At 20.9% G+C, this 15,803-nt stretch overlaps 3 protein-coding genes across 3 annotated transcripts; all 3 read left to right on the top strand.

Moving 5' to 3' along the window:
• Positions 1–874: 874 nt before the first annotated feature.
• Positions 875–3,321, top strand: LOC105360021 (pikachurin-like). The gene is made up of 5 exons (XM_011496792.1): positions 875–1,058; positions 1,334–1,535; positions 1,976–2,326; positions 2,619–2,760; positions 3,298–3,321. Exons 2-5 carry the CDS (start codon positions 1,345–1,347, stop codon positions 3,319–3,321), a joined length of 708 nt encoding a protein of 235 aa, XP_011495094.1. The 5' UTR covers positions 875–1,058; positions 1,334–1,344.
• Positions 3,322–5,842: 2,521 nt separating this feature from the next.
• Positions 5,843–8,257, top strand: LOC105359775 (neuropeptides capa receptor; the record flags this gene model as incomplete). Its single annotated transcript, XM_011496462.1, has 5 exons — positions 5,843–6,115; positions 6,288–6,378; positions 6,723–6,922; positions 7,253–7,501; positions 8,034–8,257. Coding segments are annotated over exons 1-5 (999 nt in total), but the record flags the coding sequence as incomplete, so codon positions are not given.
• A 6,309-nt stretch (positions 8,258–14,566) lies between these two features.
• Positions 14,567–15,803, top strand: LOC105360019 (tonin-like). Its single transcript, XM_011496791.1, has 2 exons — positions 14,567–14,790; positions 15,645–15,803. Exons 1-2 carry the CDS (start codon positions 14,602–14,604, stop codon positions 15,801–15,803), a joined length of 348 nt encoding a protein of 115 aa, XP_011495093.1. The 5' UTR covers positions 14,567–14,601.

Genomic DNA, 15,803 nt, shown 5'->3' with positions numbered 1-15,803 from the left:
TGTTATTTTATTATTAAATAATTTTCTATTTCATTTCCGAGTGAAAGTGATCTATAAATTGTTAAGAAATATGAAAAATTTCTTCCAATTTTGATTGATTACATTTAATTAAATTATTTGAATGAAAAATAAAGGCGGGTAAGATTTAATCATGATATATTGTAAATATTAATTTAAAAATCATATTATTTTCTTATTCATGTAAAAATCAAAAAGTTAATAAAGTTAATTTAAATATAATTAGGAATCACGGAATAGTACAATTGAATAGATAAACTCCTCCTATAAGCGATACGGATAGAAATTCATTGTATGATATGCTTTACGCAATCTTAGTATTATAATTGAAGATATCCTTCTATTATCATTAAAGTTTCTGTATCATTATTCCAATCTTATCTGAGTCTAGTTTTCACATACAAAAAATAAAGCTTTCGCTAAACTTTGATTAGTTTTTATAATACGTGTGTACTAACTATTTATTTCACCATTTTAATAAATTATAAATTTATTTCATAAGATTACTTAAATTATTATAAAGAATATTAATAATTGAGTATATAAGTCTTATTAATAAAATCTAGTAATAAAATGAAAAATAATTTATTTCTTATATATATATATATATATATATATATATATATATTAAATTTCATTTAAATTTCTGGATTTTAATTTTCAGATTAACATACATTTTACAAAATCGGATATGCTTAAATCGTTAACTGGCTCATCAAATATAGACTCGTGTGATACTGAATTTGCTAATAAAATATATTCAAGAAAATATTTAACAGTACAGACAACAACAGTAAACTCAGTAACAAATACAGATTTTTGTCTTATTAAACCATGCGTTCATGGTTTATGCCAAAATATTAATTATAATGCATATTCTTGTATTTGTGAGTACGGTTATGTTGGCAGAAATTGTGAAAATATTTTGAAACAATGTGAATTATTAAGTCCTTGTCTTAATGGAGGTACTTGTACGAATTTACATGGATCTTTTAAATGTGACTGTCAATACGGATTCATTGGACAAAACTGCAGTAAAAGTAAGTTTATATATTTATATATTATAATTCTTTTATTTATGTGTAATTATGAATCGTAAAAGTAGTTATTTAAGATTTCTTAACTGACTAATTAAATATCGGCGTGGAACTTTGTATTTGCACAATTTTTAAATTTATACGAACCTCTCGGACTATTAAAAAAAATATAAATATATATATATATATATATAATAACCCTTTCAACAAATAACTTATTTCAAATATTTTAACAAATATTTTAAGACCTTAGAATAAGATATTTTTTTAATTTTCAGATGTTGATATTATGAATGATGTTACTTTTCGAGGAGATGGCTGGTTGGAACTTAGTAATTCTATAATGACTCATAAAGATGAAAAAGAAATGATTGGGTTTGAAGTATCCACTAATAAAACTAATGGCCTTATTATGTGGCATGGCAATAAATTCATTAAGCGAATAACTAATAATTATATCGCCCTTGCCATAATTGATGGGTAGATAATATTTCTAATATATATATTCCTTAAGTTCATTAAGTAATTTGAAAATTATTATTTTAAGCAACTAGATTTAATTTATAATTTATTTAAGTTAAATGTATATGTAACAGCATCTTATACATTAATCATTTAAAAAAATATTATTATCAAATAAATTATTATTTAAAAATTTTTAATTTATATAATAATTTTTTATGACATTTTATGATTTGATAATAATTTTATCAAATTATATTAAATATTTATATTGTAAACTAATGTATATTTATGTGTTACTTAAAATATTTTCTATTATTTAGTAATGTTTAAATGTAATATTTGTAATTAAATCAGATTCTCGATATAAGATTAAATGTTGGTGGTCTAGTTAAGAATATATAGACTGTGCAATAAAAATTGAAATTTTGATATGTGTATTATCTTCTATTTCACAGGTACATTGAGTGTCAGTATAACTTAGGATCGGGTCCAGTAATATTAAGAATAACTACTATAAAAATCGATGATGGTCAAAGACATAGAATTATTGTGAAAAGAGATGGGAGAAATGGTAGTATTGAACTTGATGGTGAGCACATTGAAATAGGTATTAGTGATGGACATAACGAACAACTTGAAATTAGTGAGAATGTTTTTATTGGCGGTGTACCCGATCCTTTAATAACATTAGAAAAATTTTATGTCGGATTCTCTGGATGTATTTATACTTTAGAAGTTCAAGATTCTGGAGCTATTAATATTGGAAAAAATGCTATTAGAGGAAAAAATGTTTCACCATGTACTAGGTACATTCATTGTTTTAAATAAAAATGTAATACATATATTTTATTAATTAATTATATCAATTATTTTGTATTACGTATTTATTTTATTATTACGATTATTAATTACATTAACTAATAATTATTACTTATTTATTACATATTTTAATTATAAATGTTAAATTATAATAAAATTTGTTCGCATTATAAAAGCAAATGAAATATAACAGTTTAACCATAGCGAATTAAATGTTTTAATTAGTTATTAAAATATTTAAAGATCTTTATTAAGAAAAAAATCTATTTTTATATTTAGAGCAAGGTGGATTCCTTCATCGCTTGTATTCACAGATGCTGAAGAAAATATGTTTGATGCATTTGTTCCGCCGCCACCAGTTAACATTATTCATCCGAAACCCACAGTAAATAAAGCATCCATTTTTTTTATAGGAGATACCGTGCATGTTTCTCTTACTCAATCTTTAATAAAAAGTTTTTTACTAAGTAAGATTTTTTTATTTGTCATTATCACTTATAATTTATGATAAAATATATCAATAACATTGGCATTATTATATAATAATTTTTTTATAATCTTTTTAATATTTATATTTAAAATGAAGCATTTTCTGTGACTAATGTACAAACAATAAATATCCTACAATTCTAATGTACATAATTTGATATTGTTTTAATATACTAACTTTAGCTATAATATTTTTGTCTGTTATCCTATAAAATTTATTGTTATTGCTATATTTAGTTTTATTAATCATTCATAAACACTATACTTTTTGTACATTTGGATTTACTAATGAATTAATATAATTAATATATTATTATTATGTACAGGCTGCTTTTTCAATTTTTTTTTTTTTTATCCTTTCGATTAAATTTAATCATAATATACAAATATGAAACTGTAATACATTGAATATTATAATATTTTAATATAATATAAATAAAAATTGTAAGACATATAAAACATTTTAAAGGAATCAAATGCTCTAGTAGACTAATATTAGTTATACAAAACGTAGAAAGTTAATTAAATTTATTACTGAATATGCGGATAATATTATGTTGGTTTTATTGTTTTATATTATTACTATTGCAAGAAATTAAAAAAAAAAAAGAGTAATAATATTAATATTTGTAAAATCCTAATATAATATTAGTAAATAGAAACAATGTTTATTATAATATTTTAAAAATTAATGAAAAAGATTGTAACTATAATTCACGAATATTTAATTAATTTTAACTATAATTCTATGTAATAAGTATAGAAACAAGAACTTTGTAAAAAAGAAAGGTTTTTAACATTTTGATAATTTGTTTTTGTATCAACACTTAATAATTACTCTTTATAATTACTCTATAATAATGAAGGTTATTAAAATCCATCATTATTGAATAATTTAATATAATTGTTCAAAACTTAATATAATACGTTATATCCTACATTAAATTATTGTGAATATTAAATATAAAATAAAAGACATATAAAAAATGTTTTAAAAGCTTTCCTTTTAGTTTATCCATAAGAATAATATACTGTAATATATATATAAGACAATAATCTAAAGAAGATAACAAGAAAATGTTACATTCCTTTTATCGCAATTAAATTTATCAAATAAAGTATTTTTCAATATTTCCATATTTTAAGGTTCTATGTATTTAAAAAATTATTTAAAAGGTTGTTATTTAAAAAATTAATACATATAAAATATTTAATGATTTTACATCAGTTTTCTTAAATTATAAAAAGTTTCAATCCATAGTCACACCTCAAATACGAGATTCTTATCAATGATAAGAAAAGAAGTTAAATATTCTTTCCGTGTACAAAACTAACATTTTCTTTATATCATGAAATACGTTTAAGTTTGGTAATTGTAATGTATATATATATATATATATATATATATGTGTGTGTGTGTGTGTGTGTGTGTGTGTGTGTGTGTGTGTGTGTGTATATGTATATATATATATACATACATATATATTTATTTATTTATGTAAATATTTAGATGGGATAAAAATTAAGTTATTTAAGTATCGTTATAATTGTTCAATATTTAATTATACGAATGTTAAAAATCATTACAAACAAAATAATAAACGTCATTAATTTTTTTCCAATTAAGTAAGTGTTTATGTAAAATATTTGTGTTTATTTTATTTTTGCCTACCATTTATATTAGTTTTAATAGAATATTAATATATATATATATAATTTCAAAATGTACACAGTGGTTTTAGTATGAAGAGGTTAAGACTAGATTATTTTTAAATGTTTATACAAATAAGGAAAAATGTAAATTATTAAAATGAAAATCATTGGAGTTTTTGTTAAAATAATCTTTAAAAAATAAATTTTATCTTTATTTTACCACTATTTTATGTGTTATAAATTATAAAAAAATGTATATACTTAAAAATATTAATTTTATAAATTTATTGAAGTAAATTTAAAAAAATCTGCTTGTCTAACTCTTATTTAATTTATATTAGTACGTTTTCTATCAAATTTAATATTATTATCAAATAAATTATCAAATTTAAATAAAATTCAATATTTACAATTTATATTATGGAATTTATTTTATGTAACAGTGATTTAAACTTAATACAAGTTTCATCTTAACTTTTTATAAATAGTTTAATAATATAATTGTATATATAAATGTAATAAACAATTTTTTATTCTGAAGAGTATTACATATTAATGATGGATATATCAATCTAAAATTTCAATTACATATCAATTTAAAATTTATTGTCTTTATGAATTTAGAATTTAATCTGTACATTTTGTCTTGTGTAAATTATGACAAATAATTTGTAATGATCACTTGAGGTTATGTTTTTTTAGCATTTATAAGTTGAATATCAATTATAAACTTCAAGCAAAATTATAGCATTAAGGGAATATACAATTTAATATTAAAAGTTTTTTTTTTTAATACATATATCGATATATAGATTTTCACCAGTTGAAAAGCCTTAATTATAAGAGCTTATATTTATAAATAAGATAATATTAAGCTAAAATTGATAAAAATGGATTCTGACGATGAATTATAATGTGAATTAAAACTTTTTGAAATAAAGATCAAATCTACAAATGTATATTTATTTATATTTATATATAATATTTGTTCATTTTTCATTAAAAAAATAAAAAAAACAAAGAACATCTATTTAAGAAATTAATATTTTATGCAATGAAATATTATTTATTTTAATATTTATTTAGTATTATTTTATTTCCTTGTGAGGTCTGTGCATTTAAACAAAAATATAACGCATTTTATTTAAATATGTCAATTATTGTTTAGAAATATGTTGAAATTTTAAATGTTCTTAATTTACTTTTCATACAGATAAACAAATTTCAGAGCAAATGAATTCTGTTTTATGATTAAATATAGAATGACGAGGAATTTTTATTTAAATGATATTGTCTCATAAATATTTATATATTTTTATTTAATAAACGAATAGTATATAATAAAATTTCAACAGGTGGGTTATTCGGCCTGCATTGTTAAATATAATTTTAATTGATTATGGCGTCATCCAATCTAACCGAGATTGAATATCTCAATTATATTTTGGGCCCACGATATTTACCACTAGATGTCACAGTTCCATTAACATTAGTTTATTTAATTATTTTTATTTGTGGTATTTTTGGAAACATAATAACTTGTATAGTTATAATTAAAAATGCATCTATGCAAAACGCTACGAATTTCTACCTTTTTAGTCTTGCTGTATCCGATCTTATGTTACTTATTTTAGGTACGTATTGTCATAATGTATTTCACCTAGGTTATTTTTCATTTAGACAAATATGTAAAAATAATTTCTAAGAGTGCTTATTAATTTTATATAATAAATTATATTAGAATACATTGGAAATTAACTATTTTGAAAATAAATTGTCATTTTATTATAACTAACATTTTTTTAGGATTACCAAATGAATTAAGCGTATTTTGGCAACAATATCCATGGATATTAGGACTTGGCCTATGCAAAATAAGAGCTTATACATCAGAAATGTAGTATAAATATTTTTCATATCATATTTTTATATTTAAATTTTAGGATAACAAAAAATTTTTAATTGTGTTTTAAATCTCTTACACACACATAATTTTCTATTCATATTGAGTTTAAAAGCAATTTTTAATTTGGATATGTAAATTAATTATTTGGGTTATTTTTATATTAATTATTTCATATTTAACTAATAAGATATTACTGTGGATCTATTCGATTGAAAATTTTTCATCTCGTTATTCATTATTATAAGAGTTTAACAAATAAATCGTGTTAATGTAACAAAATTTAAAAATCTTTTAGTTTATTTATATATAATTAATTTATTTTCAATTACTTTAAGGTCGTCATATGTATCAGTTCTTACAATTATGATGTTCTCTGTAGAAAGATATTTAGCAGTTTGCAAACCGCTACATTTCAATGCAATGAGCGGCTTAAGAAGACCCGTGTGCTTTATTTTAGCTGCATGGATTATCGCTTTAATGTGCGCATTACCATTCGCCGTATATACAACTATTAACTATGTAGAATATCCTCCAGGTAAAAAAATATATATATTAACGATTTAATAAATATAAATACACATTGAACAATCTGTATTTATAATGCGATCCGACATTACAGTATTTATAGAAATATTTTTAATATACGCAATTCCTTTTATTATATATTTTCAGATATAAATTGTATCAAATGAAACTTCTTTATTTTGTTATGTTTATATAAGTGCATTTCTTTATTATGAAAAATTAATCAAACATATTACTTAAAATCATTACTGAATAAATATATAAATTGTTATTAGCTTTTTTTTTTATCGTCCTAGGTTAAAATTTACATAAAAAGAAATGATTTGAATTTATTTTTCAGGTTCTGGAAATCATTCCATAGATTCTGCTATTTGCGCTATGTTACTAATTCATATGCCTAATTTTCCTTTATATGAATTAAGCAGTATGGTGTTTTTTTTTGTACCAATGCTAGTTATTGTAATTTTATATATAAAAATGGGAGTAAAAATACGAAACAGTTATAAGCTAACAAAAAAAATTAATATTACTTTATTTCATAAAGAAACGCAATACATGAGATCAAGAAAAGGAGTTATTAAAATGTTAAGTGAGTAGTTTAATTAATTTTAATATTATAATTAATTTATATAATATAGATATTTACCTTTGCTCACATAAGTATCAAAGTAAATTGGCAGACTATATCCATGAAATTAAAGAGGAAAATGAAAATTATAAACAATTATATAATTTTCTAATTTTCTACAAAACTATGAGTTTATAAATTCAAAATTATTTTGTTAAATGTAGAAGAGAAATTTTTATAAAAAAAATTAAAACGTCTCAGAATTTTTAAATAATATATTATCTACAAATTCATATTCTATCGATTATTGAATAAACAGCTACTTTAATAATTATTCATTAATTATTAGAATTTATTCTACATATTTAAATAGTAAGATATTTCGTTTAAATTTAAATGTTTGAAAATTAACGTCCTAGTACTTTGATAATAAAGCTTGAATTTTTCAAGTATAACTAACTCTAAAATTATTCTACAGGTATTCTCATTAATAATTTATAATGTATGGTATTATTTATATTTGGTATTACTTATATGGTATTACTATTTATAGGTGCAGTAGTATTCGCATTTTTTATATGTTGGGCACCATTTCATACTCAAAGGTTACTTTATATATATGGGCAAGATACAGATTATTATCCTGATATGAATGAATGGCTATACATTTTTAGTGGATGCTTTTATTATTTAAGTACAGCTGTAAATCCAATACTTTATAATTTTATGAGTAGTAGATATCGTAAAGCTTACAAGCAAATATTAAAGTTTCATAAAAAAAGTAACATAAAATAGTAACATAATCTTAATGAATAATGTTGATATTACTTTAATAGAAAAAACAATTATTATTGCAAGCACAGAGTAATATTATAATTAGCGTTTATGCTTTGCAATATATGTTTAAATACTAAACATATTTACACGTAATGTTTAATAATTTTTTATTTATTGGTGTAAAGATAATTTTTATTTAATTGAAAATATATTATTGATGTAAAATAATTGCACATCTCTAATGGGTCGATCATTATTAAATATGCAAATTTTTAATAGTCATATTATAAAATATTAATTAAAATGAAAGAAAAGTACATTTTACAAATAATGTATTTAGATGAAAGGGAGTTAAAAATGTATAAGAATAAATAAATGATTCTTATTAAATTATTTTATTTAATATTGATTATTATTGAAACCATATTTCAGGGTGAGAAAGAATATTATTCATGTAAACAAAAAATTCTTGCTTTTTTTACAAGCACTTTATGTTATTGTTGTATGCTATGTATGTTCATAATCAATTATAATTAAATCATAATGAAATTAAAAATTTTATAAAATTATTAAACTCACCCATAATTATGTAAAGTAAATAAAACGTATGTCACAAAGTTCTAGAATATATATATATATATATATATATATATATATAACCAAGTGAAACATAAATATTTTACACTGAATCTTGAAAGTATATAATACAAATTGATTAATTTAAAATCATAAATTATCAACAAAGAAAGCGATAAATTAGATTTTTTAGTAAATGATACGTTATGTGCACTGCCGAAGTGTTATAAAATTTACTATAAATATAAGCCAATGTATTTATATAATATTTCATAGATTTCATGTTATTGATTAATTATGATACATAATTAAATAATTAATTATGACATGTATGTAAATCATTATTATTTATTTATTTTTAATTTTAAGAGATTTCAAATTCAACATATTAAAACATGTAGATTTGTAATATTTTAATGTTATGGAGTTTTATAAAATTATATTACAGGGACAATTTTAATGAATGATTTGAAAACTTTGAAATGATTAAAAGAGGTGAGCATAAACACTACATGATATATATATATATATATATATATATATATATATATATATATATAGGTACATCGAAAGAAATATCTGTAAGATTATTATAAGACAAAAGTAAGTGTAATTTCTAATAGCATATTTAAAGATAAAAAAATTTTTGTCAATTAAAATGAAACTGAAAATAACGTTATGAAAGTTGATAATACTTTATAGAGCTACTGTCTATCCATAAAAAGCCTGAAAAACTTTAGGAAATAAATACTATCCATGTAAGTATTATGCCATTATAATAAATTTAAATCTATTATAACAAATATATTTTTAGAAATATTTATTAGATTTGTTATAAATATTTATTTATTAAAAATACTTCGAAGGAAAAATATCATCTCTAAAAGCTACAAACAAATAAATAAAATTAGTTAATAAAATAATTGTTTTACAAAAATATTTAGAAGAGTCTAGACCTTCGAGAAAAAATAGTAATAGTATACACCTATTCTTATCCAACTAAAATAAAATAAATCATTCGGAACCACATACAAAACAAATTATCATATAATTTTTTAAATACTATAATTAATTAGTTAATTAAAACTTTTAAATGTAAATATTTGTTATAATAGATAAATTATAAAAATAAAATAATGTAAAAATCAAAATTATATTAGAAAATGTTAACAATAAAAAAAGCTAAAATAATAAAATTGAATTGAAAAATCGGTATAAAACGTTATAATCGTGTTATAGTGCTTTTAATTTCTTCAAATGATAGAATAAATTTAACAGTTTTATGAAAATATATCAATACTTAACTTGATAATAATACTTATTTTTTACTTTGTACAGAATGAAGTATAATATTTTTCTATTATTGCTTGTAATATTATGTAAGTAAATATATATATATATATATCAAAGACGAACCGGTTTATATAATAATATATTGTTAATTATAGAACATTAATAAAAAAATTAATTTGTCATATAGATAATTCGTATAACATAATTAGCGTAAAAGCATTAATTGGTCAACATACATGGAGAGTAAGTGGAGATCAAGAATTTTTAGCTGTTGTGGCTTTATTGTATAGAGAGGATAGTGATTTACAACGTGAAAATATTTTTTGTTCCGGAGTTCTTATAACGCAAAGTAATATTTTAAGCTGTGAACATTGTTTTGATATTTCTGTAAGTAGACCATATGTAATAATCGCCGAGTCGAATGATATAAGAGTTGGTAAAATATTTTATCCATCCTGGTGGTTGTCATATGACCAGTGGTGTATTACTCGAAGAATACGAATTACAGAACCTGACAATGATATTGCTGTCATAAAAGTAAATAGGGTTTTTACAAAACAATTATAACAATTCTTATACTTTAATTTCTTTTAATATCTAATCTTTTTATAGATAATTGTTCATGTTGCTGAAAACATCATTCCTTTAGTTCGAACGGAAATTAGACGAAATATACATTTTGTTGGACGTCACGCAACAGCGGCTGGATGGGGTATAGTAAACACTGGTCAAACACCCATGAATTTACATGCCGGCAATGTGACTGTTATAAGAAATTCTAAATGCAATGAAATCATTGAACGTATTGAAGGGACCAGAATTTTAATTTCCGCTAAATTTTTGTGTACTACTGCCAACCCATATGTACAAATAGCACCAGTGAGTAAAATGAACATTTTTTTGTTTTGTAATTTCTCTAATTTTGTCATAAACATATATCAATAATGATTAATTTTATACCAATAATTACATTAATTATATATTATCATAAAATATGCAAAAACCTCCGCATAAAAATATGCATTCATATTTACTTTGTATTTATTTTATTCAATTCAGTATTAACTAAATATTCAAACTGTTGCTATTCCAATCTAAAAAATGCTAAGTAAATATCTAATTTTTTTTCATTACTATACGAAAGCATATATATGTAAATATATTTTATTTACACTTCATTTTTTATTATTACATATTATTAAAATATTATTATATTATTTTAATATTCTTATATAATTGAAAAATTATTAAAAACAATATTTTTAGTAAAAGAAAAATGAACAAAGACTTAATTTTGGATTTTATAGTTTTAGTTTTTTTATTTAAAAAATGATATTTATGAAAATCTCTATTAAATAAAGTATCTAGTCTATATCATTTAGAATAATGTATAACGAAATTCGATTGTATTTTATTTTATTTTTTAAATTTCTTCTGAATATATCGATAATTGTATACCATAAAAGTGCAGTTATTATATTTATTTTATTTAATTCTGTCCTTATATATATATATATATATATATATGTACAATAACAAAGTTTTGTAATAATAAATAATTTACATAAAATTAGTGGTTAATAATTAATATACACATCAACTTAAAATATTTATTCTTTGAAGAACAGTCTATTCAATCATTATTTACGAATATTTATTTTTAACACAATAAAAATTCATGTTTACATATATATATTGAATATAATTTTAAATATATTAACAGTATTAATTTGTATAACGAAAAATTATATCCTTTTTATACTACGAAATTTTGAAAAACTATTCATTGGAATCATTTTATTATATAAAATATAATTTACGTTTTCTTTAGGGTGACAGCGGTAATCCATTGTTAATTGATGGTATTCTTGTAGCCATTTCTGCTGGGGTAGTGCCCAGATTCAATGGTAATTTTCATCCCGATAAAGCAAATGCTCATTTAACCATTCAACGTTATAAAAATTATATTGATACACTCATAAGTGAGCGTTAATATTCCGAATAAAATAAAGAAACCTTATTAAAGGATTAATTTTTTTTTGTTAATATATTAAATAATTGTAAACTTATAATTGTACCAAAAATTGTCATTTATAGGCTGTAGTAGATATTTGCAAATCTAGAATAAATAGAAAGTATAAAATTGTAATCTATTATATATTACATTGTACAAAAAATAATAGAAGTCGTATATTTATTTTATAGAATACTTTAAATTTTGTTCTAGTAATTGATGTAATAAATGCAAATATATAATTATTATTTACACTCAGAATGAAATAATGTATAGATATAATTTTTCTAATGAATTAATAAATATATTGGAAAAAAATTTCTAATAAAATGATGCCATCATAAAATATATGTAAATTTTCTTTGTAAAACATCGTAAAATAAAATGCAACAATACATTTTTATAAATATGAGTACGAAAAATTATAATGATTATAATCAGTGTATGCAGAAAATTATGCATACTATAATTTCTTATTCAAATTAAAATAATATATTTTGCACTGTATTATGAAATAATATCTTTTAACATTAAAAAAGTATAAAATTAAAATTATAATTTTATATGAAAATAGATAGTTTAATTAAATAAATTATTTCGATTTATAAGTATCGTAAAACATGTATTTCGTGATCATAAAATATGAAAAAGTAAATATTATTTAATATTTGTAATAGCATGTAATAAAATAAGATTAACATACCAAATATATTTTTATTAAAATATAAAAATTGTTTTTTTACTATGTAACAGTGTAATATTAAATTCCTTTAAATTTAAAATGCTTAAAAATTGCAGTTTGTAATTGATATCATTAAATTAAAGCAGTCAATGGAAATTTTCTATGAGATAATCGACAAATTCGTAGGAAGTCTAAATTGACAGTTTATGTAATTAATTCAATTATAAATATGGTGCGAAGGTGAGGAATTACTGCAACCGAATCTAAGAAAATAAAATAAATATAATAAATTTAATAAAAATTTTTAATTCATTTTAGTTTTACTCTAGAATTTGATGAAAATCTATTTTAAAAGTACTATGATACTGTACATAATGTTTTACTTTCGTGTTTTAATGTATATTAATCGAAAGTAGATAAATATTAGATAAACATATAATACACTAATTATATCAGCTCTTTCCTACTGCTAGTCGATCATGCACTTATATATATATATATATATATATATATATATATATGAATTTTAAATAACTATAAAAATTTAAGATGATAGTTGTATTATTTAAGTTGTACAGAAATAATATTCATAATATTTTTCATGGAAAAAAGTTTATTGCTGATATGATGAATACATACTTTTCGATATAATTATAATGATAATACTACACCAATATTGTAAATATATGCCCAATAAAGTCTAATATAATGTTAATTGTCACATTACTGGCTTTAAATAAATAATAACAATAAAAAATAATAAAGTAAATGTTTGATCAAGATTTTAATTCTTACTAAATGTAATACATAAATGTTGAATTATAAGAATTTGTCTGATGAATGAAAAAATATTGTCATTTTAGAATTTGAATTTGAAAAAGGTTTTAATATATTATAATCGTGTCATAGTATTTATAATTTTTTTAAACGTTCTAGTATTTATTAATAGTTTTTCTTTCATAACTTTCTAAGATATGTAAGTTCATATTAAAGTTTGTGACTTTAAATTTTTCTACGATTTACAATATATTTTAATTTTTTTTTTATTTATTGCTTGTAATATTATGTAAGTAAATATATATATATATATAAATTAAATATAAATATAAATATAAATATATATAAATATATCAGAATGAAGTATAATATTTTTCTATTATTGCTTGTAATATTATGTAAGTAAATATATATATATATATATCAAAGACGAACCGGTTTATATAATAATATATTGTTAATTATAGAACATTAATAAAAAAATTAATTTGTCATATAGATAATTCGTATAACATAATTAGCGTAAAAGCATTAATTGGTGAAAATATTAAGAAGATAAGTGGAGATCAAGAATTTTTAGCTGTTGTGGCTATATCCTATATAAACTATACTAATTCACCAGAAGATAATATTTTCTGTACTGGAACTTTAATATCCCAGAGTAATATTTTAACCTGTGAGCATTGTTTCGACAAAACACTAAATCTACCGTATGTAATAATCGCCGAGTCGAATGATGTTAGAATGGGGAAAACATTTTATCCATCCTGGTGGATGTCATATGACCAGTGGTGTATTACTCGAAGAATACGAATTACAGAACCTGACAATGATATTGCTGTCATAAAAGTAAATAGGGTTTTTACAAAACAATTATAACAATTCTTATACTTTAATTTCTTTTAATATCTAATCTTTTTATAGATATTTTTGCATGTTGATTTAAACATCATTCCTTTCTTTCGGTCGGAAATTAATCGAAATAGTTATTACTTCGGACGAATGGGAGTGACGGCTGGATGGGGTACAATAAATAATAATGTAATTCCAACGAATTTGTATGCGGGTAATCTGACTATTATTACAAATGTTGAATGTATTAATACAATTGAAATAATTCAACATCAGAGAATAATAGTTCCTGCAAAATTTGTGTGTACTAAAGCTGAACCTTATCTTTTATCGGCACCGGTAAGTATTAACTGATGAATTTCCATCCATTGACAGTTGCATGACGGGGAAGAAAATTAATTTATAAATATTAATTAATAATTAAAAAAGAGATCTAATTAGTTTAATTAATAAAAAAATATGAAAATAATTTAATTTTATAACTCAGATATAGTAATTGCTTCTGTTTTTTCGTAACCTACATATAAAATACGTAAAAAAAAAAAAAAAAAGCTTATTATATAATAAACATTAATTTTCTCAGTCTTTTATTCTTTTGAAGATATATCATATTTTTAGTATCTTGATTTATTAATAATTTATAATTAATAAACTTATAATAAATAAAATAATAAAATAAAATAAAATAAATACAATAAATTTATAAATTATAATTAATAACGTACTTAATATTATTTTAATTAATGAAATATTTTGAGTTAAATAAACGAATATGTGACAAATTATTTTAAAAAGTTACATATTTTGACGATTTTTTGAACAGATAAATTTATAGCGAACGAATTGAAAAAATATTATTCTAAAATGTGTGGGCAGTACTGAACGAGTGTTAGCACTACTCGTTGACGTATTTTTTTTCTAGAAATATCCTAGTCTTATCGGTGCTAATAAAGAGATGAAAACGATCACACGCTAGAAGCAGGAAATTATATTATTAGTCGATTTTTACTATAACTATAATTTATTGACTTTTAAATATAATAAACCCATAATATTGCAATAATTCTATATATATATATATATATATATATATATATATATATATATATATATATAATACGGAATGTATGCCAACATTGCAAATGTTACTTATTTTTGTAGCCTGATTATTTACAATTTTATTTTTTATTTAGGGTGACAGTGGTAGTCCATTGATAGTTGACGGTATTTTGATAGCAATTACTAAAGGAGCGACTCCAAACATACAAGGATTTCATCCTTATAGAGCAAATGCTCATTTAACTGTTCAACGTTATAATAATTATATTGAAACACTCGTGAGCCCATATTAA

Source organism: Ceratosolen solmsi, unplaced genomic scaffold (genome assembly GCF_000503995.2).
Source record: "Ceratosolen solmsi marchali unplaced genomic scaffold, CerSol_1.0 scaffold29, whole genome shotgun sequence".
NCBI classification, from domain to species: domain Eukaryota; kingdom Metazoa; phylum Arthropoda; class Insecta; order Hymenoptera; family Agaonidae; genus Ceratosolen; species Ceratosolen solmsi.
Note: the sequence above shows the minus strand (reverse complement) of the source record. Positions and strands in the feature narration are given on the sequence as shown.

What these genes read in the sequence shown, in the direction of transcription:
- LOC105360021 (XM_011496792.1), top strand. Translation starts at nt 1,345, where the DNA reads ATGAATGATGTTACTTTTCGAGGAGATGGCTGGTTGGAACTTAGTAAT. An exon ending in AATGTTTCACCATGTACTAG is followed by an intron (nt 2,327 to 2,618) that starts GTACATTCATTG and finishes TTTTATATTTAG; the next exon opens with AGCAAGGTGGATTCCTTCAT. An exon ending in TTTTTTTTATAGGAGATACC is followed by an intron (nt 2,761 to 3,297) that starts GTGCATGTTTCT and finishes AACATTTTAAAG; the next exon opens with GAATCAAATGCTCTAGTAGA.
- LOC105360019 (XM_011496791.1), top strand. Translation starts at nt 14,602, where the DNA reads ATGGGAGTGACGGCTGGATGGGGTACAATAAATAATAATGTAATTCCA. An exon ending in CTTATCTTTTATCGGCACCG is followed by an intron (nt 14,791 to 15,644) that starts GTAAGTATTAAC and finishes TTTTTTATTTAG; the next exon opens with GGTGACAGTGGTAGTCCATT.